The sequence below is a fragment of the Drosophila nasuta genome, unplaced genomic scaffold (assembly GCF_023558535.2).
Source record: "Drosophila nasuta strain 15112-1781.00 unplaced genomic scaffold, ASM2355853v1 ctg14_pilon, whole genome shotgun sequence".
NCBI classification, from domain to species: domain Eukaryota; kingdom Metazoa; phylum Arthropoda; class Insecta; order Diptera; family Drosophilidae; genus Drosophila; species Drosophila nasuta.
In genome coordinates, this window is record NW_026869386.1 from 978,031 (window position 1) to 1,004,893 (window position 26,863).

The following is a 26,863-nucleotide window of genomic DNA, read 5'->3' on the forward strand; positions in this document are numbered from 1 at the left end:
ACGGGTATTATGCTAGTAACATTTGGTAATTCGTATAACTCGAAAGTTAATAGACGTTTTTGTTTGGCCTGAGAAACTCTAAACGTTTATAAATATGATATAATGTGTGTATGTATAACAACTCAAAGTGTTGTACGAGATAGTTAGGTTGAAGCAATGTAGTGCCTATTAATAGAGTTGTTCGAGCTGATACTGAACTTATGAACTTAACTGGCTCAATGGTTGCCAAGCAGCCTCGCATTTGGGCCGTCCGTTGTCAAAATTAACAGGCCAACCCCATTATTGAATACGCGAATCAAAATATCACCCAGTGGCCCAGTCATTCAGTTAGTCAAGAATTGTGTTGCGGTACGTTGCATTCGGTTCGGAAAGACAAATATCTAGACGATAAACGAGTCGACTATTTTTACATTGCCTGACAGAGGCGTCGAACGAATTTGTAATTGAGCGCAAGGCTTCACACGAACGCTATGCACGAGGTGTCCCAGAAAACCTCGCGACCCAGTAGTGAACCACATGATATTAAGGAACAATTGGAGGACAGTGTCAAGAGCCATGTGGCCAAGTGTGCCAGCGCTTCGTTAAGCAATAAAAGTGTAATTGTAACCGTTTCATTGCCGCCTCCCATTTCCCAAATAACAGTTCCCAATATAAGTTTGATTTCATCAAGCGGAAGCATCACATCAAGTGGTTTAGAAAAATCGAGCCAAGTCCATCCTAATAACAATAAGGAGAATAACAGCCCTATCAAACAGCAAGGAGCACCCACTAATTATGTAGCCCGCCGCGCATGGATATCAACGGACCGTATGAATGAGTTGCGCCGAAAAGCACAAGATGCAGCTAAGCAAAACAAAATATTTACAATACGCGGATGCTTTAATTCCGTCCGAAATGCGTTGCTGGCTCGTGGATGGGTGGAGAAACTTGATATGCATCGTAAAGTTATTCCAATGGGTCAAATGACCTATGAGGACCTAACACAACGGTTACCTAAGAGAAAGGCTGGTGAAACGAGGCGACAATATATTCTTAAATGTGAACGCAATATAACGTCTAGATTTCTAGAGCACATGCCAGTTGACTTTTTATGGACAAATCGAAAAGAGAAGTGCGACTACTTAGATCAGGCCAAAAATCCTGGTATGACTATTAATAAATTCCATAGAGTTCCGTTTACCTCCAAGGAAGGATTATGTACCCAACTTCGGGATTTTCATTGGTTTTTTGAGGAAGGCATGTCAGAAATGTATTTTCCACGTTGTTTTAATGTTTGGAGTCCAGAAGAACTTGGTGATTTCGTCGACAATTTTAAGTTGACGGCATGTGTGGCCTATTTGCGGGCAATACTCTATAAATATTGCAAACAGGGAAGCGATGCAGTTTTCTCGCCCAGTGGCAAGATACCCTACTCTTCAATAGATTTCGCGTACAAGCGCCTAGTCGACTTTATTGATAGTTGTCAACACAATGACATCGATAACGAAGACCCACCAAAGATTTGGGAGCATGACTGGGATGCATTTCTTTGTCAGCATCACCAACTGGTCAATGAGGATGGCCGTATTCAACACGATGGCCAACGAACACTCGATCACATGATAAAATGCTGCATATCACTGGTGGAGAAAATGAAGACACATTGGCCCCAATACAGCCTAGATGGTTATCAGAATTTATGGATCGTGAAACCAGCCAATAAATGCCGTGGTCGTGGTATACTTCTAATGGATAATCTTAAGAAAATATTAGGCGTTGTTAGCCCATCAATAGCTACCAAAAGTCGATACGTCGTTCAAAAGTATATAGGTAAAAAAAAACAGTAATATTAATAAGAGTAATTATGCACCAATTAATTTGTTGTTGTCAGTAGTAATACACTTTATATCTTGCACCTTAAGTAGTTACAAATGTCAAAAGATATGTTACCCACGTCACACACTAAATTTTGTTTCATATAATGAAATGCTAGGAAGAATTCTAAATATGTTGATAACCTGGATATAAGAATAACAATATCACATTCACGCACCGAAGTACCTTGTCAATGTATACAATTACCTGGGACCGCAGCTTCACCTGAGTTGCTTTTTTATATGAACATATGTATGGGCAATTCTCTGATGTCGAAAGCGACATTTTTTTTTTAAATTTAAATTTAATCACCGTCGCACGCGACATTTTTTCCATCATATTTTTTATAATTTTTTTTTTTACTTTTTAAGTAAATTAAAGGAATTTTTATTGTTTTTTAATATATTTAGTATATATTTTTATTTTCAACAGAAATTTAATACAAAAAAATAATTTTAATAAAGTTCAACAAAAAGCAATATATTCATATTATGTACATTAGAAAGTTAATTACCAAACTTAAATTATAATATTATTGTCAAAAATATTTGATTTCAATGAATATGCTGTTCTAGCTGATCATCAGCTGAGCTTCTTGTTGGCGTACGCGTGAAATATCAAAAAGTTTTTGGCGCCTCTCCCGTTGACGCATGCATTTCGCATTTCGTATTCTTTCCTTGTTTTTTAATTTATACATTTGCATTTTTGTTTAATCATTTTTCATATTTCCACTCCACTGTTTACACCGTAATTTGTTTATTTCTTTGTCTTCATTCATCTATATTAAAAAAAAATTATCAAACGAATATCATAAAAAAAAAATTTACTTACCATGTCGCACGTGACAAACTTTCAAAATTTTTTTTTAAAATTTAGCAGTGCTTATTTTTAACCAAATTTTGTTTTATTATATTTGGTGGTAAAATTTGTGTTTGGACACAATTTTGCATGCTCACTGGACAAAAACTTTAGATGCACTCAGAACAAATGCAATTTTTCACTGTCGCACGCGACAAAAATAGAAACTGATGAGCTGATAAAAATTTTACCGTCTCAATCATAGCTCAATTTGCTTGATTTTTTAATATAAAATATTTAAATATTCTATTATAATAACGCATTTCAACGCCACATAAGCGAAATGTAACTCTCATTCAAGGAAGCACAAACGATCAAAGTTCAAGTGTTCATTTAAAAAAAAAAAAGATTTTCAAAGCGTATAAGGGAATTCCAAGAGAATATTACGAAAATCGTCATCCTACGGTCTAATCTAACCAAAAATTATTTTTAACTCTCCTTTTGCGGCTCCTTCTACCGACAATATCCAGACAGTCAGAAGAGTCAGTCGTCATTATGATAGCTGAATCGAATAATCTTTTTTATTTTATAAACCTATTAGTATATGCTTTATAAAACTCTTCAAAAAAAAAGCAGGCGAATGTTAACTTCGTAAGTCACTTTTTTTAGCTCTACACTTTGCAAAACTATTTTGAAATAAAATGAAAATATTTTATATATATTTAACGCTTAAATATACTGAATTTATATTCAGAAAAATAACAAAACATACCAAAAGTATATTTGGCAATGACATATTTAAATATGTCATTGCCACATCATCATTAGTGATTTGGGAAATCATTAAACGTCAAGCCACTGAAAAATGTTCACCATGCTACAGAATTACGAGTGGTTTTCGTAGACAAAAACATTTGTGGTGTGATTTGTATAATCAATGGTATCTTTTGTGTTTTATTAATTTCAATAACATAAAAAAGACAACATTTTACGGAGCATAAAATCTTACTTTTTTAAATAAACCAAACAAGCGAAAATTATTGTCAACTCTCGGTTTAAGGTGCAATCAGCTGTTTACGACTGCTATGGAATTGAAGCCGGTCTAAATATTTTGTTTAACAAGTAAGAAAGCTACAGTCGAGTGTACTCGACAATGGCGGGATTGGTGCCGTCATCGCCTGCTAGTAGCTTGGAGAAATGCGCGCTCCATAACCTCAGTGTGCACTGCGTATCTGTAACCAGATTTCCATTTTCATCTCAACAGTTAGATGCTCCGGTCTTGATAACTTGTGTCAGACGGTTAAATTGTTGGTAAAATATTCGAGCATCATTTCTGTCTTGTAACACCTCGAGTTCCTCGCACTCTCGCTTTGCGCCAGACTGCAGCGTTTTTTGCCGCAGCTGCGACGCGACACTCCTCGTCATACCATTGGTTCCGTGTGGGTGGGCGCTTGAACCCAATGGCTGTTTCAGCGGCAGCTCGCATGGAGTGGGATATGTGCGCCCAGAGTCCGCCGGCGTCAACAGGGAGAAGGGTAGGTTGTGGAGCAGTTCCGAGAGGTGAGTGGAGTAGGCTGTTGCTGTCCGTTGTGATCGCAGCCTAGTGACGTCAAGCTTTCGTTGCGTGATGGGGCGTACGTTTTTCGCTCGGCATAGCCGCATGCGTATCTTGGCTGCAACACGATAGTGGTCCGAGTCTATGTTGACTCCACGAAAAGTACGCACGTCCATCACACTTGAGGCATGCCTTCCGTCCATCACAACATGATCAATCTGGTTGCGCGTTTTTTGATCAGGGGACAGCCATGTGGACTTGTGGATGTCGAAGTGCCGAGATCTGGTGCTACTCACTACCATGTTTCGCGCCGCGGCGAAGTCAATCAGCCTGAAACCGTTGTTCGAGGTGGTCTCATGGAGGCTGAATTGACCGACGGTGCGGTCAAAGATGCGTTCGCGCCCAACCTTTGCGTTGAAGTCCCCGAGGATGATCTTCACGTCATGGTTTGGGCAGCGGTCGTATGTGTCCTCGAGTCTCGCGAAGAATGCATCCTTAACAGCATCGTCCTTCTCCTCCATCGGGGTGTGCGCGCAAATTATGCTAAGATTGAAAAATCTGGCTTTGACGCGGATTGTAGCCAGCCGTTCACTCACTGGGGTGAAATTGGAGACGTGGTGGCGAAGTCTCCGGCTTACTACAAATCCGCATCCAAATTCGCGCCTCTCCGCATGGCAGCTGTAGTAAATATCGCAGTTTGCTCGCTTGGAGCAACCGTGTCCTGTCCATCTCATTTTCTGGATGGCGGTAATGTCAGACTTTAATTTGTCGAGGGCATCCGCCAGTTGGATAGAGGCACCTTCCCAATTAAGGGTTCGGACATTCCAGGTGCATATCCTTAAATCGTAGTCCTTTTTCATTTTGCGGTGGTCGTCAACATAGGGGGGATCCTATCCGTGGCTTTCGCTTGGGCTTCTTTTTTCTTGCTCAGTTACTACCGGAAAAATCGGTAAATACTCGATAGAAAAGACTTATTTCGTTTTTTTTTTTTATTGAGAGCAATATGGATCCGTTTTAATCATTATAGGTGAACTCAAAGACTTACATATGTATGGTTTATAAGTAACCCAATAGTTTGATTGTATAAAAAATAAATATAAATCATTTTAGCTAAGGAACTCATTTGAATCTGTAACAAACGTTTTAAATTGATATGACTGCAGTCAAAATAGACGATGACACAGAATCAACGCCGCAAGCATTATGCAAAGATATGTTTAACCCCAAATAATTTTTTTTTGTTTTGGCAATTGCCGCGGTTTACTTTATGTACATTTTGTCAAATGTTAATCATATATGTTAGTTTGTCTTTAATATAATTACAATCTTTAATTATATTACCGCTGCAGTATCTCGCTCCATGCGTAAGATAAAAATGTACCGCCCTCTACTTAAATTGAATCACATTAAATACCTACACTTGTAACCTATCTAATAACAAATAACAAACAAATTAATAAACAAATATTTGTTTTTTAGTTTTGCATTGTTTTATTACTTCGGAATATCAAATTTTAATTTAATTTAATTTGCTCATTGAATTTTAATAAAGGAATGAGTGAGTGATAGAATTTTGGCGAAGATTTTTATATCTATAGATTATAATACCTAAAATTTGAGTACCATTTCATTTTTTTTTCAGAACGCCCTCTTATAGTCTTTCAAACTAAATTTGACATACGCCAATGGTTTCTTATAACAAACACGCAGCCGCTAGTTGTGTGGTTCTATAGGGAAAGCTACTTGCGATTTAGTTCACAGGAATACAGCCTAAGCAATCATCATGAGTCGGTGCACCTAACTAACCACGCGATTCAAAAGAAGTATCCAAATGGTAAAAGGGATAAGAGACTGCCCAGTGAGAACATGTGGGATTGCTACTCGTTTCAGGCGTATTTGCGTCAGATTGGGAAATACAATATGTGGTTGGAACGGATTTATCCAGGAATGCGAAAAGCAATAGTGGGTACCATGTTGGCATCTCAAGAAAATATGGATAGACGGCTAAATACGTTTGAGCTGTTTGGCGCAGATTTTATGATATGCGAGAACTTTTATCCTTGGCTTATCGAGATTAACTCAAGTCCTGATCTGGGTGCAACAACTAGCGTGACAGCACGTATGTGCCCCAAGTGCCTTGAGGATGTAGTTAAAGGTGAGTGGGTTCAACTTATAGTTTGCGAAAATAAAAAAAAAATTATCCAAAAATTATGTTTTTCTAGTGGTCGTGGACAGACGTTTGGATCCTAAGTCTGATTTGGGGAATTTCGAATTGGTCTATCGGCAGGTGGTGCCCCCCGACACCCGCCTACATGGGCCTTAATCTATTTGTCAAGGGCAAACAGTTACTGCACAAGGTGAATCACGGGCATAGTCATTCTACCAGCTTATACCAGCAACAGCGAAAGGAGCGTAGCCTTGCGACCAGCAGCGTATTCCGGCAACGTTCCGCCATCGTACCAGCAGCGACTGTATCGCGCATACATCGCGCCATGCCCACATTTAACGCCACTGAGTATATAGAGAAGTACATGATAGAGCCTCTGAGTAGCAGCCGAAGCAGCATCAACAGCACTCAGCAGCAACATCACCCTGATGCTATAAAAACAACATTAGCCAATTCGGCCTCCACAACCGCTTCAACCTACCCATGTATTTTAAAGCAGGCCGGGCAATCTATTACCCAACTGCTGAGTGACACACATAAAAAAAGTAGAGACTTCGGCGCTTTACCACACAAACGACAACGTAGCTGTGGACCGCGTTTTAGTGCCAACCAAGTGGTCAGCAACGAAGCCAAATTTAAAATTCTTATTAAGAATTATGGAGCCTCAAACGGAGCGGATAATTTGCTGGAAAAATCAGACCCACCAAGTGGATCAGTCATTAAAGATCGCAAATGGCGAAGCTTACGTAATGTAACAAACACCTCAACTAGCATCTCCAAAACTAAGCCAGCGCAAACTGCACGGTTGATGGACAACAGTGGTATATGTTCGTTTAGATTTGCACGCAGCAAATCTGAAATAGAGTACTCATCTAATATACATGCTGTTGGTCGAACTTTTGGTCGCAAGTCGAATGGACTACGGCTACCTATCAGCGTTTCGGTCCAAGCATTACACCGTGGAGAACCCATCTTAGCCGCTATAAAGCAGGTCTCTGAAGCGAAGCTTTCTCACCCGCAAATTGCCATTTCACCCATTGCCGGGCAACAAACTGACCATCTCAATGGCAACAATACTACATGCAAAACACTTACATGTTAAATTAAGCCTACAATCTAACTATATGGTGTCTCTGCTTATTGCCAATGAACCAAACAATACTTATTTTAAAAGATTTTGATCTTTAATCGAATATCAAAGGCTTTCCTAGCCGTTTGTTCTTCGTAAAATCGGTTATCTACATATATTACGTTTTTTAAAAAAAAGTAATAATTACAGCCACAGTTCCGATTTTTCTATGTATATTTGCGATAAAATTTATTTTTCGTTAAGAACATTCTTTGTTACATTAAAAATTATTTTATTAATTATATTGTGCATACCGCAATGTTCGTAAGGCTGTTTATTCGTTAAAACACCTACATCCCAACAGGTTTACAAAATATACAGCAGCTCCGGTTTTCACATTCTCCCGTTTTCACTTTCACAAGATTCTTTTGGTTTGCAAAACGAGTAAGTTTGTCTTGCCGAAAAGAAAAGTAAATGCCCTTTTCTACATTAAATCGGATCTTATTTGCAAAAGGAAAAAAATAGTTGACTCATTGGTTTACTGTCGTCCTTTTAAGAGCACCAGAAGATCAATTAGGCATGTAATTATTTTAAATTAAAACAGTTGTATTTATAATTTCTGATCCCACCTCAAATTTGGAAATAACATTTTGCCGTCTTATATAATAAAACGGATGGCATTAAATTTATTGATGTTGGGTAAAATTTGTTTTTTAGAAACTAAAATTAAACTAAATTAATTTCTTAAATACTTAAATACTAAAATTTCATAAAAAAAAAGTTATTGAAATCACCGGAATGAAATCGGTTAAAAAGGTGGCATCCCCTTTTTTGTGGAAACAGCTAATTGCCGATCCATTGTTTTTATACCCGCTACCCATAGGGTAGAAGGGTATTATAACTTTGTGCCGGCAGGAAATGTATGTAACAGATAGAACGAGGAATCTCCGACCCTATAAAGTATATATATTCTTGATCAGCGTCAACAGTCGAGACGATATAGCCATGTCCGTCTGTGTGTCTGTCCGTAGTCTCAGAGACTATAAGAGATAGAGCTATAATTTTTTTTCGACAGCATTTGTTATGTTTGCACGCAGATCAAGTTTGTTTCAAATTTTTGCCACGCTCACTTCCGCCCCCACAAATCAAAAAAATCGAATAACAAGCGTAATTTAAAAGCTAGAGTTGTGAATTTTGGTATATATAATAATAACTATAGTAGTTATGATTCCTGAAAATTTGCGATCAGATAAAAATTGTGGATGTTATTAAAGAAATAGTTTTGTATAGGCAAAAACGCCTACTTACTAGGGGTCTTAGTTTCTTTGGCCGACAATCTGGTACATTTTGCCGTCTATGGTATATTTTAAATGCGGTACTATATCGACATACTAAATATATCATTCGGTATATTTTTAGTATTTTTGTAGTATATATTGGTATATTTTGAGAAAAATACCGCAAAATATATTTCTTTTATTCAAAATGGGTAGCGGGTATCTCACAGTCGAGTACACTCGACTGTAGCTTTCTTACTTGTTTTTTCTTAATGTAGGTTTTAAATCTTTAATTGCGAAAAAGACAAAACGCAAATATATATCTTTCAGAGGAAAGCATAAATTATCTATATAGGATAAAATCATCCACGAAAAAATTGGACATACGAAAGTATTTTTCTTGTTGTTTATTTCTGACTAAAACACAAGTCAGCTGTTTCAGCATTCAGAAATGAAACATTCCAATAGCAAAGCGATGATCAAAACTTGTTAAAACAGGAGCACCTAAAAACGAAAATCTTGGTTTGGATCCCAAAACGAAAACGAAAATTTAATACCGGAGCACGCCTGATAAAGACCACACATGCATCGCTTTGCCGATGTTTTTCTACCCATTGGATAAAAGGGTGTCTGCAGAAAAGGTATGTAACAGCCAGGAGGCATCTCCGGCTCTATAAAGTATAACATATATTCTTGATCAGCGTCAACAGCCGAGACTATGTCATGTCCGTCCGTTCATTTGAAACACTGGATCTCATAGACCATTATAGCTAACAGGAAGAAGGAGGCATCTCCGACCCCATAAACTATATATGTATATTTTTGATCAGCATCAATAGCCGAGACGATCTAGCCATCTCCGTCTGTCTGTCCGTCCGTATGAACACCTAGATTTCAGAGACTATAAGAGATAAGACCTATAATTTTTTTTCGACAGCATTTATTATGTTTGCACGCAGATCAAGTGTGTTTCAAATTTTTTCCACGCCCACTTCCACCCCCGCAAATCAAAAAAAATCGAATAACAAGCGTAATTTTAAAGCTATTATTATTAAAAATAATAATAATAATAATAATAATAATAATAATAATAATAATAATAATAATAATAATAATAATAATAATAATAATAATAATAATAATAATAATAATAATAATAATAATAATAATAATAATAATAATAATAATAATAATAATAATAATAATAATAATAATAATAATAATAATAATAATAATAGTCAACCAGATAGAGTTTTACATACCTGTAGCATCAATTTGCAAAATATAACTAATGAGTAGTAGAGGATTACATCCGTAATATCAAGAGCCAAATAGTAATGATATCTCTAGTTACAATATACGTTTACACATATTTTTACAATGTAAATCGTATAAAACATTAATTTATACAAATTTGTCAAGAAGTCAAATATTTTTGATTCCATTTTGAGATTAAAAGATACATAAGAACAAAAACAAAAAAATTATTGACCGCATGATAATAGAATTTTTTATTCTTGTAAGCTAAATATAAATGCTTAAATCATTATGAATTACATAAATTAATATTGTGGATGAATACTGAAAAATATTTATTAGAAAAAATCTATCGTTAAGATATGTTATTTAAATATATAACATTTGTTATAAATTATATTTGCTGTTACTGTTAAATATTTTATTTAATGTCTTTCAAAGATCTGCTAATTATTAGAGACTTTAATTAAGTTAAATACAAAAAAATTGTTGAAGCTTTTGAATTAAATAAAATTAAATCTTGATCTGGTGATATATTAACTGTTATTCGATAAGATTAATTTATTTCAGATAAGAGCTATGACGCTGTAAAATAAATATAAATTAAGGTATTTAAAAATAATTATTTTAAAGTTTAACAGTCTATGTCTTACCGCAAACTTTTATTTAGGTGCAGTATACTGAAGTGCCAGGTTCTCACGTGTTGTGGAGTTTAAAGTCGTCCTAATGCCTAGATCAAGAGCTTTAGAGCTTTCTCTTGATAGTTTTTTACTTCCCGTCTTACCTCCAGTAATTTTGGCATTCTTTTCTTTAAATTTATCTTTGTTTAATTTGTTTGAGGGTGTGACATTATTAAGGATCTTGCGAAGTAGACCGCTTCGATGATTCACCCTCAATTTTGGCAAAGATTCGAAAAGCTTCATTTGGGTACCATTGAGTTCAAGGGGTCGCGTGCCATCTTGTTCCTTATTTACACTGTAATTGACTTGAAACGCGCGCTCGAATTGACCTGTAGATGCCATGGGGTTCCGTGGAAAATCCAAAACTACGCGTATACAATCCCTTACGGCCAAAGGGCAAATCCTTGCAGTCACTTCCGTGGAAGGTGATAAGTCCGGTGTGGAGTTAATCTCAATCAGTATGGGATTATAATATTCATCTAGCATAAAGTCACAGCCATATATCTCGAATGCGTTTGGCGTCAACTCGGTTTCATCTAAACTGGCCAAAACCACAGCTGTCAAATTCTGTTTGAAACCATCGTATATCTTCGCCCAAGTACCATCGGGCGCACCTACGTGACGCAAGTGACATTTAAACTGATCGAGCGACCACATATTATTCTTCGGTAGCCGAGAGTCTCTTGTTATCTTGTTCTTATAACGCTTCTGCACTGAATTGTTAGTAAGATGTATGGATTCCCGTAAATCATCCATTGTAAACTCTTGCGAACTGAAACGTAGATAGCAATCCTTATATATCCAAATGGATACCTGTGCATCACTTATTGTGAGCAACATATACTGACGAATATCAAACTTAGTGCGATAAATCAGACATGGCCGTTCTAGAAAAAAAAATATAATTTATATATGAGACTAGATATAATACCTTATAATTTTAAAGCCTGTGCATTTTTATACCCGCTACCCATAGGGTAGAAGGGTATTATAACTTTGTGCCGACAGGAAATGTATGTAACAGGTAGAAGGAGGCATCTCCGACCCTATAAAGTATATATATTCTTGATCAGCGTCAACAGCCGAGACGGTCTAGCCATGTCCGTCTGTCCTAGATCTCAGTGACTACGAGAGATAGAGCTATAAATAAATTCGACAGCATTTGTTATGTTTGCACGCAGATCAAGTTTGTTTCAAATTTTTGCCACGTCCACTTCCGCTGCTCCCGCAAATCAAAAAAATCAAATAACAAGCGTAATTTAAAAGCTAGAGTTTTGAATTTTGGTGTATATAATAATAACTATAGTAGTTATGATTCCTGAAAATTTGGTTGCGATCAGATAAAAATTGTCGAAGTTATTAAAGAAATACTATTGTATGAGTAAAAACGCCTATTTACTGGGGGTCTTAGTTGCTTTGGCTGACAATCTGTTATATTGTGCCGTTTATGGTATATTTTGAATGCTGTACTATATCTATATACCACATATACTATTTGGCATATTTTTAGTATTTTTGTAGTATATTTGGTATATTTTCAGAATACTACCGCAAAATATATTTCTTTTATTCAAAATGGGTAGCGGGTATCTCACAGTCGAGTACACTCGATTGTAGCTTTCTTACTTGTCTATAATTTCAATAGTGCCATTTCTTAAAAATAACGAGTAAGAAAGCTAACCATTTTGATTAAAAACAAATTTTTTGGCATAAAATTTAAAAGATACCAAATGAATATACATATCGAAAAATACTGAAAATATATCACAGTCGGTCATGGCTATATCGTTTCGGCTGTTGACCCTGATCAAGAATATATATGTATACTTTAAGGGTCGGAGATGCCTCTTTCTGTTTGTTACATACATTTCGTTCCGGCATACAGTTATGGGTAGCGGGTATAAAAACAAAAATAGGTTTTAAATCTTGACATTTTTAGCTTAATCTTTTCTTACATATTGTATATAAAACTATTAAAAAAAAAAAGGGAAACAGATTCTGGTTTACCAATATAGAAATACCCGACATTCGTATTAGATGATTCTATTATACTTACCAATATATTTTTGTACAATGTATTTTCGATTTTGATTGTTTGATGTCCATTGAAGAATATCATCCAAGGAATTACGTATAACGATTCCAATACCGCGAGACTGATATCCGGGCTTTAATATCCAGAGATTACGGCAACCATCCCACCGATAATCTGGACGCAATGATTCAATTTGATCCAAGTATTGAGCAGCAAGTCGAGCATATTCCGCCATGACCTTTTCGTTAACCTTAAACTTGGCATTCGTCTGAAGTACCTTAGATGACTGCATCATGAACGATTGATTCTCAACCATTTCAGTTGGCGTTAGCATTTTAATACGTGCATCGTCAAGCGAATAATGCTCTTTTTGTCTAATCATGTTCTTTATCTTATTCAAAGCAAAGTCAATCGTTGTGCTTATTACGGCACCATGTTCAATATCAACCATATCGATAGGACGGTGCTCCTTTATATAGCGCAACAAAGCACGTGCCTGAGTATGATGGAAATCTTCTATAAAGGCAGCACGTTCCTCCATGCTATTTGCGCCCAAGCGGTAGACGCGCGGATAGCTCATTCCACAAATGCCGTCTTCGCGAAACCAACGTTCTTGCTCAGCGCAACCAACCAGACCGACTTTCGTAGAGAAATCAAGAAACTGACTGCGTCTTACACGATTTCGATAGGGCTTGACTTCCGGAAATGTGTCCCGAGCGCCTTTCGTTTGCCAGATGAAGAAGGCGGGAAAATTATTGATCATCTTGGATAAGACAACTGCTTCATACTCATTGCCACGTCGCGCCAGTTCTAAAAGTGAATCTTCTGACATGGTCTGTAATTTAGCATGACGATTTGCCGGCAGCTTCTCCAACCAACCGCGACGCACCAGAGCGCGTCTTACTGTATGATAGTTACCGTACACGGTAAAAATTCTTCGATTTCGATAAGCATCAATGACCCGTGTCCGATAAGTATTACGCAGCTGACGTTTGTGTGCATCAGGCGCTAATGCGCCTGCCGAATTTGTAATACTTGTGGGACGCACCTGTGACACGACGATATTCGCGGAGCTGGCATGAGTATGATGTTGGCTTCCTCCCTGCGCCAAAAGAGAACTTTTATTCAAACTGTTGCCACCTACATTGTTTGGCATGGAGCATTGTTTACAAAGCGTGATTAATTCCGCATCCAAATTTTGTATGAGTGTCTGTATTCTGGAGACAGGATTATAATATCTGTTTCGTGTATTGAATGCACTCGTTGATGCCTGACTCATTTTAAATTGATTGCTAATGCCAGTGATTAATCTTCGGATGACTAAGTTAATGCGTCTGGTGCTAATGCAGCTGTTGCTGCAAGTAACGAGAAATTTTGAAGCAGTATCAAACCTTTTCAGTATTGAATTTGAATTGGCAAAATATTTTTGATTTTTAATACACAGTATTACCTAAACAAAAGAATTTTCTGAATCACAAACTCAATAAATAAAAACATCCTCAATCCACAAGAAAATACTGACTATTCAAGATATTTTCACATTCAAATAACAGAGTTAGTTACGCAGCACTTCGACTTTGAGCTGCAGGTTACGAAAATGCATGCATAACGACACTCGCGCAGTGTCAACATTTTTGTTTAGCAACAAAGGCAACGCCATCCACAAAACTGCAACGGAAACGGCTAGCACTGGAATCAACGACTTCATGTATGTTTATAAACATACTATATACAAACTATAGTTTTAAATTGGCAAGTAAAAGACTCGAGATTTGCACACATTTTTGTTTTTCTAAAAACTCAAGAGATCATTCATTCTTAATTCATATAATCATGTAGGCAGTAAACGAGTACCAACTGTTGATTTTTATCCACTAGTTAGTATTCCACAAATTATTAAGCAAACTCTTTAACCCATACTATTTGCATATGCTCACACACACACACATACATACATATGTATGTTGATAGATAAATGCAAATAAATTATACATTCTGTTTTAATTTTAATTTGGAACGCAAAGCTTCATCCACTTCAAAAATTGGTCCATGTCCAGGAATAATGAAGTTGCACAATTGGGACATTCGATATCGTTGCTCGCGTTGCTGTTTCTCATTCTCACTGCCCGCTAATATCCAGATCTGTTCATCCTCTATGTCTTCGCGCCGCTCGAAAAGGTCGCCACAAATACCCACAGTGCCTCCCATATGCGAGTTGTGAACTATTACGGATACACAGCTGAGTGTATGACCAGGCGTCTGCTCGACCAGCACTTCGCCATGAATGTCCAATGGACCAGAATGCTCGTAATATAGATCACGATTTGAAATGCTTGAACCAACTATATGTAGACGTGCCTGTTGGAACAGATAATTGCATCCCACATGATCAGAATGTCCATGGGTACAAACGACAATGTGAATGTCGTGCAATTGTAATTGCTGTGTTTTTAATAAAGTTGTTAGATTTTCACCATCCCATGCAGTTAATGTGTCTACAATAATATTGGTACCATCTCGACAACGTATAAGTGTACAACTGCAATTTGCATGCATAGTAGTGGCATCAGTGCTGTCCTTGTAAGAATAACCTTCCTGGAGAACAATGACTTGATTTTTTAATATCGGCATTTCAACATAAAAATATTCATAGTATTATAACATTGACTTCCAACTAAAAAGACTTTTTCTTCATTTATCTGTCAATCGATTACGATTACGATAATTCTTAAGTCATCATCAACTATAACCTATTCATTTTTTTCTATTTTACCGCCGCATTACTGCTAACGTGAAAACCCCCAGCCTATTTACACTAAACGTACCATCAACTTCAGCGTTATTATAATATAGAATATATTAATAATTAAATAGGCAACAAAAAAAAACTTGACTATAGTTAAAATGCACCATAAATCGAAGAAAATTAATAACAGGGTGCCTCAGAAATTAAAACTTACAAAATTTTAACCGAAAGCTGACTTTTGGAGATTGTAGGTGCCACACAGGTTAGGTGGAGTTCGTTTCCAAATCACTTTGCATGGAGATTTATTCTAAATCAGTAATTCAGTAGTTTAAATTCTCTAGAAAAAAATAGACAAGCTACATAATACATTTTATCTCTTGAAGCCAAATCATATCAATATAATACATTAAGCGTATGTATGTATAGCGCAACGAAATACCGACGTGATCATCTCTCGACATTAGTTCTGCGAATGAACTGCCAGTGACGTTTGCCTCGCGCTATGTTCGATTTACAACCGCAGCGCTCTGTTTTTCTGAAGTTGCAATAATGGTGTTGAAAGTGAACTCATTTAGTTTCAAGGGAATAAGAATCAATCTATGGTAAGTGGTGTTAATCTTCCGGACAGCTTATCAAATTTTCAAATTTAATTTATTCAATTTAGTTTTCGCTGTTATATTCTAATTACATAGACTCTATTGCATTATTAAAACTTTTCGAAAAGTAGAACGTTCTGACGCAGCGTTCCACAAGCGGTTATGCGTAAGAGAGGGGCGAATGCATCCACATTGCGTGATGCGACAACGATCCTTAAAAGTATTTTAGCTAATATTTGTTTATAAATTAAAAACGTAAAAGTGCGAAATCGATGGAAGAAAGCTGATTTTTAAATGTTTTGGCTTTGTAATTATTAAAAAAAACGAAGAGGTAAAAAAATAAATGAAAATAAACTTTGGTGTTAACACTTACATTATGGAAACGCATCATTCAAACAGATGCGATTGAAATTGAAATGGGGTTTTATATTTGACTGGAGGATAGTTTTATCGATATCGGTCCAGCCACTTCACTGGTCAAATGGTGGCACCGTGCACATTTCACTAAATGAAAATACATTTTGCATTGTTTAACATGTTACCTGTATGAAAGTTTTTATAATATACATGTTTTTCAATTACCTCCCACGTACTAATTGCAATTCTTTGCAATATATGGTGCAGATGCATCAAGTGCTTCTGCGACGACAGTATGCATATAGCGGAATCATGCCGCCGTCTCAAGTCTGGTATGATTTGTTGAGGTTTCCTCGATCTAAAAAACTAGTGCATTTGTATGACGTATGTCCGAGTTACATCGTTAAAAGCCGCACTATCCGACAGAATCGTGTTTTTAACGGAATAGACGAGTTGGGCAATGGAGAGATAAAGAACATATCTTACACAACCAATTTTAAGATGAACACTGCACAAAGCGTACATGAGATATTGGATTCGATGAGCCAACATTCTCAACAAATCGAGTATCAGGTGCAAGCCATACTAATGCTGTGGTCATATTACCAGCGTTTACCGAATACAGCAAGGCCACTTGTAACAAAACAGTTAAACAAAAAAATTGTACCCCATCTGTTGTCGCAAATACCTAACATGGATATTAACGAGTTGAGCGTTTGCTATTTATACTTACGTAAAATGCATGTACCAAATAGCGATGGCACGCTCCAATCTATTCTATCACGTGGGCTAAAACTCATAGAATTGGCCGTGGGAAAGGATTTGATCCCACTTCAGGCATTGTCTCGTCTATTGGTAGGCATTAATCTAGAGCGTGACTTTTTTACACCACTCGTCTGCCAGCACTTCAAACCCCACCTTGAGCAGCATATAGCTGACTGCCAATCGGAATATCAAGTCCGCTTGGTGTCCACGTGTCTCTTCCAATTGCACGGGTTAATTCACCAAGAACTGCTAGATGTCTACAAGCAACGAGTTAATGAACTTCTTCAAAGAGGTATTCTCAACAGTGGCACACCTAAGGCACTGCTCAAGTTGTTGCATATGCTCAATCTACCAGTTTGGTCAAATCAGAATACAACGTTAATACGACAGTTGATGTTACAACTTCGCAACTGTATATGCACAAGGCAACTGGAGCCCAATGATCTAAAAAGCGTTTGTCGCACTTTTTTACACCATCAAGAGCCAGCAGAGCTTATGCAACCACTTAAGGAGGCAACCGAGTCACTTCTGCAACAGGAATCATCGGCAGATGCACTCTCGTGTGCAGTGCCTTTTATGGACTTGGAGCAACGTGATGACTATGTACAACAGTTTCGTAAACTTTTAAAGTCAAAGTCTGCTTGGGAACAGCCCAATGCTAGCGGTCATTTCTTCAGTGTGCTGCGCGCTCTGAAGATTGCTGATGTGCGCGACTGCGATGCATATTGGGCGGCTGTAATTAGAACGTTGCAGATATGTTCTAAAGAACAAACAAATCTGCCTTTCTTACGTCATTGCCAGCGATACATGAACTTCAACAATAATTTGGGTGGCACGTATCGTCACCTCGAATTTGAGCGTGTGGTAAGCCGGCTTTGTCTCGATGCCATCGAAAACAGCTTGACTGGGCGACTTCCCTCAAAGTTTGCTCATATGGCCGCCTTTGTTATGGCCTATGGCCATACACCCTTTGCATGGAAGAAGTTTCCCAATATTCTACTTAGCAAGTTACTCGCCATGATGCCCCAGTTTAATATTCAGGATTGTTTTCTTATTAGTCGTGGAATTCAAATTGCCTGCGAATTGCGCTTTCGTCACCATGTCCCTTCAATTCTGGGCATGCAGCTGTCAACAATAGACAGCATACTCATTGCATGCAGTGAACGTCATCTTTTAGCCAGCGAAGAAACAAGCCAGCCACTGAAGGCCACCGATTTAAACATTATTGTGCGTACACTCAGCCATAGAAAATGTGAGTGACTTGGAATCGTAGATAAATATGTAGATAGTTCATGACAGTTGTTGAAACCTTCGTTACTTACGAGTTGATACCAATTTATTTTTAGACTATTTTAATCCAAATTTATCATGTTTATTGCAAATAATTTCAGCACTTAAGAACACTCAGGTGTATAATCTAGCACTGGAGCGTTATAAGACGCTTAGTATTGAAGATCTGAACTCACGTGTAGTGCGAGACATGGCGTACAATTTCAATACATCGCACTTCGTTGTACCTGCTCTGTTAGAGTCTATGTTCAAATATGTGACTCTACAGCACAATCACATCACGGGCGACACTGTTGAGAAAGTTCTCACATGCGCTTATAATCTTGGCTATACCCCTGCATCCTTGGAATCACTTGAGTACGCCGCTGAAATTATACTTCGGTAACTTCGCATATATAGAACCAAAGCTGCAAACCACGAACAATCAAGTTGAGGGTTAGTCATGTTCAGAAAAAATTGGGTATTGGGTTCATTTTCATGAAACGTGCTTGATTCGGATTTGCAGCCCTGTCTAAAATATATTTAAAATATCTTTACTGATTTCTTATTATCTGCAGTGACTTTGATCAGATGAGCGGCCTATCTGTGGTGCAGTCATGTCTGGCATTGTGTTATTACAAATCCATTCCAGATCAATTGATCAACTTGGTTTTCTGCACAAAGTTCATTCAGCGGATCGAGGAAGAAATACAAATATGCTATTCAAAGGCCACATACCCTGGATTAGTACTTAATCGAATAATGCAACTTAATCGAACTGTATGCTTGGACTTCCCAGAGGCAAATGTGCCCTGGTTTCAGCAGAATTATGTCGAGGCCCAGCTTAGCAAAAGTATGTTGAGTGCAACATACAAAATAATCGCAAAATTAACTGGTCTTCCATTTTTCTATAGAATCATTTAAATTCAGTGATTTTGGCACGGACATTAGGCTATATTTACAGGGTCTGCTTAAAGATGATAAATATTTTCGATGCAACCATACAACACCTTATGGGTATCATATCGACTTTGTGATACACTTCGATAAGGATAAGAAACCCATTCCTGCATCACCCATAGAAGCCACAATGTTAGATCGAATAACTAAGTAATATTTTGCTATTTTCGTTACTTGAGGGTTTTGATAAAGATATTTTGGCTTCTTTTCAGGGTTGCCATTTTATTACTTAAACTAGATTCGTTCTGTGAAAACGATTTGTCAGCGTTGCGCGGTCCCGATTCGTTAAAGATGAAACATTTGGAAATGATGGGCTACAAGGTGCTGCAAATTAACGAGCATGACTGGAATTCCAAACACAGAATGGCACCAGATGCCAAGGTCAACTATTTAAAGTGTCTCCTTCAAATTTCATAGCAAAATATTCTTTTTATATTTATTTATTGAAAATATAATTCAGTTTTAAGATCAATTCGCGTATTTTGTGATTTACTATTGTCAATGTTTAAATTGTAAGATATTTAGTTCGAAATATATATTATCCGGTTTGCTATACTTGTAAACGTTGAAAAATTAAAATCGATTTAGTTAATATAGGTGTAAATCTATTGTTTGTCCAGATGTGTACACCATTTGTAGGCGTTATTAAACATTAATTGCCATGGGCTTTCCATTTGGGTGGGAGCTTGCTCAAAGCCCGGAGGCACATATGGCCACTGGTACATAGCACTGCATCTCTCTGGATGCGGCATAAGAGCCAGATGTCTACCATCTGAAGAGCAAACACCAGCAATTCCTTCGGGACTGCCATTGGGGTTCATAGGATATTTTTCAGTTGGCACACCTTCATCATCCACATATTGCAGTGTTATCAATTGTTCCTTCTTCATCTGATTTCGCATTTCATCCCGCTGGAAAGCAAATCGCCCTTCGCCATGTGCGACCCAACAGCCCAAAACTAGATTGTCCATACTGCGCAACATTATGGAGCGGTTGGTCGGAATCTTTACAGTTGACCAACGGCACTCAAACCTTCGCGAAATATTACGAACAAGGGCAATTTCAGGAGACGTCTTGCTCGTTGTGGTGTCATACTTATCGGCCTTTGTACTGCCTACAAAACCAATCAATGTCATTAATTGACAACCATTACATATACCAAGAGAGAAGACATCTTCACGCTTCTTGAATGCTTCAAATTGTGGCTGAAGTAGCTCACTGTGCAAGATATTGGCCGCCCAACCTTTAGCCGAACCCAAAGTATCAGCGTAGCTGAAACCACCCGGAAACACCAATCCGCGATACTGAGAAAGGGATGTGGACCCTGTAAAAGATAGATAATATGAAGAGTCATCTGTCAGGAATAACAGTATGAGAATTACCTGCCAACAGATCTGACATAGTTACATCGTGTACTTCAAAATAAGCTCTAAACAGACAAGCCATCATTTCACGTTCACTGTTAACACCCTCCTCACGCAGGACGGCTACACGAATCGTCCGAGTACAGCGCTTTAAAACCAATTCTGCATGAAAATTCTGTGGACCTTTATATTGTGGTGGCTGGCGATAATTGAGGCTCTGATATTCTGATTGAACGCAATCAACATTGGCCTGCAGTTTCTCGAGTTCAAAACTAGTGCGTTCCCATTGCTTGTAAAGTGGAAGTAATTTTTTATCCAATAGTTTCGTTGCACCTCTTGTGAGCACTATTCGAGCTTTGTCGAGACCAAATCCATGTGTTGATCCCAAATAAAAATTAGGGACGCCGGCTTCATTAAAGCGATTGCGAGCCTTGCTCAGGTGTGTGCTTTCTAACTCCAACACCCAGCCACACTCCTCACTGAACAACAAACTAAAATCGACTCCAATTTCTTTGGATGCAGAAAAATTGCCTGACATTGCCTCGTTAAAGTCCACCTTTATGCCACTTAGTCCTCCGATTGCCATTTCGATAAGACACACTATTAAGCCGCCGTCGCTAATATCATGGCCTCCAAGTAGTAGCCCTTCGCTCAGGAGGGATTGAGTAACTTCAAAGGCCTTGACTAATACTTTGGTATCTGCCATGTCAGGTGTCGAATCCCCTTGTTGAGAGTAAGATTGCGCAAGAGCCGAACCGCCCAAGCGGAAAGACTGTTCAATATTGATCCAAAGCAAAACAGTATCTTTCCCACATGCTGGTCCTTTTAGATCAGGCGTAACTCGAAGGCGCACATCGGGACAGGGTGCATAAGTTGATAGAACAAGAGTTCCTGGCGATTTAACGGTCTCGTTGTCCACTTTCGCAGCCATCGAAAGTGAGTCCTTACCACCGTCTATGCCAATTCGCAGTTCCCGCAACACTTGACTTAGTGCAAGACAAGCTTCGTACATTTTGTATCCTTCGCCAGGCAGTTTAGCGGCCCACATCCAATTTCCAGAGCACTTGATGTCTGCCAATTCGGTAATCTTCACAAAAACCAAATTACTGAGAGCTTCGGCCACACACATGTGAGCCATATTCACTGGACTGACAATACCTGAAAAATAAAAGTGGTAATGATGATAGAAAAACAACATGAAGAAAACGGCACTCGATTCTAATCCAAAGCATAAATTAATATAACAGTTCCACATGACATAATAAACTGTTATGAATAATTAAAGACAAGTTACCGTAACAAGCAAATATTAAAACATCATTATATCATCAACTTTTCAACTACAATCGAAGAGTTTGAAAATGAATTTGTATGTAAAAGGAATGTAGATTTTCTTACCTATGATAGGGCGCGTTCCGATGGATGTGGCAATTCCTGAGTAGGTGAAGTGTGAGACGGTAGTCAGGGCATAGTCACACAGAGGTGCCTGAAATGGACCCACACATTGTTGTTGGGCAATTAAGCCGCCGACACATCGGTCCACTTTGTTGGTAAGGAAGCGCTTGCTTCCAACAGCGACAATGCTCAGAACGCGATCTAATGCATCCTCTATTTGTAAGTTATTTGGCAGTTTAAGTTTTTGGCGTGGAATGGGTAAGTCATTCAGATGATAAGACCGTTTGGGCATATCCCCCAGTACATGTGACAAATGCATATTAAAAGGAGCTGCGTCATAGTTTTGAAGTTCATTCTGTTGCAGTGCCTGCTGCATATCATTGGGAGCTGCCTGATCCACGAGCGTTACCGTACCATCGCCGGTAACAACGCCAACAAAACTAATGGGACAACGTTCACGGGCACAGATGCGCTCAAGTAATTGACGGTCCTCCGGGGAGCAGAGTATAGCATTATTCTCCTGGTATTCTGCTCCCCACAGTTCCAAGGCCGTTATGGTTGGATCGCCCAGCTTAAATTCTCGTGCAAAGATGAGAGCACCCGCATATCCTGGCTCGACAAGCTCCTTCAATACATTTCCATTGCCTCCAGCCCCTTGGTCATGAATTGCCAAAATGGGATTTCGATCCCCTAGCTCAATGCATGCCCGCACTACACGATTCAATTTGTTCTCCATTTCAGGGTCACCGCGCTGTACTGCATTGAAATCTAATTCAGCATCAGCAGATCCTTGTATTTCGACGGAGCTGGCTGCACCGCCACCCACTCCAATTCGGTATACTGGACCACCAATTTTGGCCAAGAGTTGACCACGTTCTGGATCCTTTTTGTGGCGCATTGAATGAGGCATAGTGCCCAATCCGCCGCTAAACATAATTGGCTTCACGTATTCGTCCCTTGCAACTGGTTGAGCAGCATTATACAATCCATAGGATATGGTAAATCCCGAGATAAGCGGCTCACCAAATTTGTTGCCGTAATCGGAGGCCCCATTACTTGCGTCAATGAGAACTTGCAATGGCTTTGCAAAGGAGCTGGGATACTTTAGGTTACATGGCTCATACGGTTGTGTGTATCCCGGTATATTCAAAGCTCCGACACAATAGCCGGCTGTGCCAGCAATTGGCAAGCCACCACGGCCAACGCCCTGAACATCTCGCAAGCGGCCGCCAGTGCCGGTGGTTGCCCCACTGAAAGGCGCCACTGCTGTGGGCATATTGTGTGTCTCCGCCGTAAAAATGAGATCCGATTGCACTTTTTGCTGTTCAACAACGCTCGGGGCACCGACATGCTTCGGTTGCAGCACGAGATGCTCGAATCCCTTAATTGCGCTACTGTTATCGCTGAACTTAATGGTGTTGTTTGGATTCGTATCGTGCTGAGTGTCCATTATTAGTGTGATCAGCGACTTGGGTAGTTCCTTGCCTTCACAGATCATGCGTCCTCGAAAAAACCAATGCCTTTAAAATCAAAATTAATTTAAAACATGTAAGAAAGTTACAGTCGAGTGTGCTCGACTGTGAAGTAATATATGTTATATTCTATTCTCAAAATATACCAAATTAATATATCACAAAAATTTTGTCATATCGTAAAGTAAGTAGAATCGGTTATAACGACTCCGCTTATAGTGTCCGTCCGGTTATTGCGACGAAAACTCGATGGATGAAAGGGCCTCCGCTTAGAGTGCGACGAAAAAAAAAATACAGCGAAATAATGCCAACAAATTTAAGTATCAAACGACGCTGTTAGAAATGTATAGCCACACGGAAGTTCTTACATTCTCACTACTCTCTGTTAGTTTCAGCTGACGCCTTAGCTTATGCTAATATATACGATTTATTATGAATTAAATTTATAATTTTTTTTTTAGATTAAAAAATTAATTTGTTTTATCTTAAAACCTATTACGAACATGGCAACCATAAAAAAAAACAAAGCAGATATTTGTTTTGCTCCTTTCGGTTAGTGCGTCTTCCAGGTATAACGACGTAAAATCGTCGGTCCCTTGAAAGTCGCTATAAATTTTCTACTGTATTCTACTGTATTTGGAACATTTATATAGTACCACATTCAAAATATACAATAGATTACAAGATATACCAGATTTTCACCAAACCAGAACCCCACAGCAGAAGCCGTGTGTTTTGGTATGCAAAATTATTACTAAAATAACTTCTAACATTTGTCTCATCGCAACCAAATTTTCAGGAATCATAAATACTGTAGTTATTGGTTCCGATGAGACAAATGTTAGAAGTTATTTAAGAAATACTTTTGTATGGGCTTTGCTTTTATTCAAAATGGGTAGCTTACTTGACTTACTTGTTTTTTTTTAATTTTTCGAGGCCATACCCCCTGGTATGGCAAAAATTAAAAAAAAAAAATTGATATACCTTTATCTCTCTTAGTCTGTGATATAGCCAGTCTCAGCTGTTGACGTTGATCAAAAATATATATTTTTGGGGGGTTGGAGATGACTCTTTCTTCCCGTTACGTACATTTCCTGTCTACATAAAGTCTTAATACCCTTGTACCCATTAGCTAACTGGTAAACACATGATTTTACTATAATTAATCGAACAGAAATTTTTAAGTCTAAATAGATTTTAAACAAAATATTAAAAAAGACCAATTTAGCTAAAAGGCCATTATATTTGATAACAAGTAAGACATCTAGGGTGCTCGACTGTGAGATACCCGCTACCCATTTTAAATAAAAGCAAAATAATGCGGTATTATTCTCAAAATATATCGAAAATACTTAAAATATATCGAGTGTTATATTTGGTATATCGATATAGTACCACATTTAAAATATACCATAGACGACACAATATACCAGATTATCAGCCAAAGAAACTAAAACCCCTAATAAGTAGGCGATTTTGCCCATACAAAAGTATTTCTTTAATAACTTCGACAATTTTTATTTGCTCGCAACCAAATTTTCAAATCACAATTGTATATAAAATTACGCTTGTTATTCGATTTTTGTCGATTTGCGGGGGCGAAAGTGGGTGTGGCAAAGATTGAAACAAACTTGACATGTTCAGAAGGACATGGCTAGATCATCTCGGCTGTTGACGCTGATCAAGAATATATATACTTTATAGGGTCGGAGATGCACCCTTCTACCTTGTACATACATTTTCCGCTGGCTCGTATCGTTACATGAATCGCTCAACAATTAATTATTATGAATTATAAATATGGAATATTTGGCTTCGTATGAGGACATTGTGCTTAATGTCGTGTACTTAAATATTATTGAACATTTGAGAAAGATCAATGTATATGAGTAATTAGGTATGGAAGTACATACATACATATGTTATATTTACCTTGAATGCTCGCTATTGCTCTGCGCACAATCGAACAATTCCACTGTGGTGGGATTTCGTTTTAATGTCTGCGTGAATAGCTTATAATAGTAGTCGATGTCGAAGTCGGTGAATGCCAAACCAAGATCTTGGTTAATTTGCTCTAATGCCACTCGGCCTTGCTCTAACACAGGCACATGATGCCAAGGTTCCTGTTTTGCGGGCAACATCTCATCAAAACTGTCTCGAGGCGTGTTCGCCTCCGTATACTCGCACTCGGTCATACGATCTCCCAGGACAGCTACATATTCGGCACGATTCCGAACCGCTGCATCATTGGCAAAGTGTAGCAAATAGCGTGTTGATGTCTCCACGCGTTGCACCTGAGAGTAGCCGAGATTGTGAAAAATGTTCACACAGTTGGTCGAATACGCCGTAGAGAAATTGAATCGCGGTCCAATCTCGACCAACATTTTAGATGCATCGTCTGCTACGTGCAAAGTTGCACTTTTCCTGAGACTGTTGCATGCCTCGGTCTGCAACGGCTGTCTCACCAGCCAGGACATTAACTCCTCTATCATCTTCAAAGTGATGCTATCGCAATCGCTGCACCCCAAGTGGTAACAACGTTCCATGCGCACAGATATCAACTCCTGGTCAATCGACTGCAGACGGCGCAGAGCCTCCTGCTCCTCAGCTGCATCGTACGCAATTGTATCGTAGTAACGTAAAATGGTCATTTCGGGTGACTGTGCTCAACTGGCAAAACAAATAGAGACAAATCTATGATTTATTTGTAAGAACACTTTTCAAGCTAAGTTTTTGTGTGCGGCCTTCGTCCGATGTGCATTGAGACTATAAATCGAACTCAATCGTTGCACACTTGAAGCCGCCAAAGCCGTTGACAACATAAACACATAGCGACCACGCTGGAGGGTTATCAGTCTCGGATCAGCTCAATTTCAAGTCACACCACACGCTTCTCGATTGCAGTTGCTGCGCTGTCGTCACAGCTTATTTTTTTATTGTTGTTTATTTTTGTTGGTGCTGATAAACAGTAAATCATAAACACATCTAATCTGCTCAATTGCAATACATTGAAATATTGATTGTCTACACGTTTTTGATTTTCTTAAATAAATTTGTATTTATTAAATTTGAAAATAAGTATTAACTAACCCAAATTAAAACACAATAACCGCTGCGCACGTGCGTAGTAAGAGAAAAACACGAATTGAGAATAATTAAGACAGAGAGAAAAATAAGCTTCAGGGTAGCGTGTTGTTTGATTGGGGCCAATTGGCAACTGGGACTGTAGAACTTTAATCAGCTGATA

General features: G+C 38.2%; 5 protein-coding genes and 1 long non-coding RNA gene across 10 annotated transcripts; 2 read left to right on the forward strand and 4 right to left on the reverse strand.

Moving 5' to 3' along the window:
* Window positions 1-470: 470 nt before the first annotated feature.
* On the forward strand, window positions 471-6,624 carry LOC132797571 (tubulin glycylase 3A). Its single transcript, XM_060809332.1, has 5 exons — window positions 471-596; window positions 1,371-1,716; window positions 4,032-4,187; window positions 5,850-6,362; window positions 6,430-6,624. Exons 1-5 carry the CDS (start codon window positions 471-473, stop codon window positions 6,528-6,530), a joined length of 1,242 nt encoding a protein of 413 aa, XP_060665315.1. The 3' UTR covers window positions 6,531-6,624.
* Window positions 6,625-10,383: 3,759 nt separating this feature from the next.
* LOC132797599 (tubulin glycylase 3B) lies at window positions 10,384-14,142 on the reverse strand. Of its 2 annotated transcripts, XM_060809359.1 has the most exons (4): window positions 12,714-14,142; window positions 10,762-11,544; window positions 10,631-10,707; window positions 10,384-10,562 (listed from the first exon to the last, which is right to left on the reverse strand). In XM_060809359.1, the coding sequence occupies exons 1-3, from the start codon at window positions 13,969-13,971 to the stop codon at window positions 10,640-10,642; spliced, it is 2,109 nt and encodes a 702-aa protein (XP_060665342.1). In that variant the 5' UTR covers window positions 13,972-14,142; the 3' UTR covers window positions 10,384-10,562; window positions 10,631-10,639. The 2 variants fall into 2 exon arrangements, with proteins under 2 accessions (XP_060665342.1, XP_060665341.1); XM_060809358.1 differs by having other exon boundaries at window positions 10,631-11,544; window positions 12,714-14,140.
* Window positions 14,143-14,489: 347 nt separating this feature from the next.
* On the reverse strand, window positions 14,490-15,402 carry LOC132797601 (metallo-beta-lactamase domain-containing protein 1). Its single transcript, XM_060809363.1, has one exon. The coding sequence runs from the start codon at window positions 15,321-15,323 to the stop codon at window positions 14,679-14,681; it is 645 nt and encodes a 214-aa protein (XP_060665346.1). The 5' UTR covers window positions 15,324-15,402; the 3' UTR covers window positions 14,490-14,678.
* Window positions 15,403-16,166: 764 nt separating this feature from the next.
* On the reverse strand, window positions 16,167-16,729 carry LOC132797603 (uncharacterized). The gene is made up of 2 exons (XR_009633738.1): window positions 16,617-16,729; window positions 16,167-16,538 (listed from the first exon to the last, which is right to left on the reverse strand). It is a non-coding gene; the product is annotated as an uncharacterized LOC132797603 (long non-coding RNA).
* On the forward strand, window positions 16,497-19,802 carry LOC132797597 (FAST kinase domain-containing protein 1, mitochondrial). 3 transcript variants are annotated; one of them, XM_060809356.1, is made up of 5 exons: window positions 16,497-18,408; window positions 18,548-18,827; window positions 19,004-19,278; window positions 19,340-19,535; window positions 19,598-19,802. In XM_060809356.1, the coding sequence occupies exons 1-5, from the start codon at window positions 16,581-16,583 to the stop codon at window positions 19,800-19,802; spliced, it is 2,784 nt and encodes a 927-aa protein (XP_060665339.1). In that variant the 5' UTR covers window positions 16,497-16,580. The 3 variants fall into 3 exon arrangements, 2 of the variants coding, with proteins under 2 accessions (XP_060665339.1, XP_060665340.1); XM_060809357.1 differs by having other exon boundaries at window positions 16,497-16,723; XR_009633736.1 differs by lacking the exons at window positions 19,340-19,535; window positions 19,598-19,802 and having other exon boundaries at window positions 18,548-18,881; window positions 19,004-19,094.
* Window positions 19,803-19,809: 7 nt separating this feature from the next.
* LOC132797596 (phosphoribosylformylglycinamidine synthase) lies at window positions 19,810-26,820 on the reverse strand. Of its 2 annotated transcripts, XM_060809355.1 has the most exons (5): window positions 26,707-26,820; window positions 25,549-26,286; window positions 22,148-23,664; window positions 20,768-21,907; window positions 19,810-20,709 (listed from the first exon to the last, which is right to left on the reverse strand). In XM_060809355.1, the coding sequence occupies exons 2-5, from the start codon at window positions 26,265-26,267 to the stop codon at window positions 19,991-19,993; spliced, it is 4,095 nt and encodes a 1,364-aa protein (XP_060665338.1). In that variant the 5' UTR covers window positions 26,268-26,286; window positions 26,707-26,820; the 3' UTR covers window positions 19,810-19,990. The 2 variants fall into 2 exon arrangements, with proteins under 2 accessions (XP_060665338.1, XP_060665337.1); XM_060809354.1 differs by lacking the exon at window positions 26,707-26,820 and having other exon boundaries at window positions 25,549-26,386.
* Window positions 26,821-26,863: the final 43 nt, after the last annotated feature.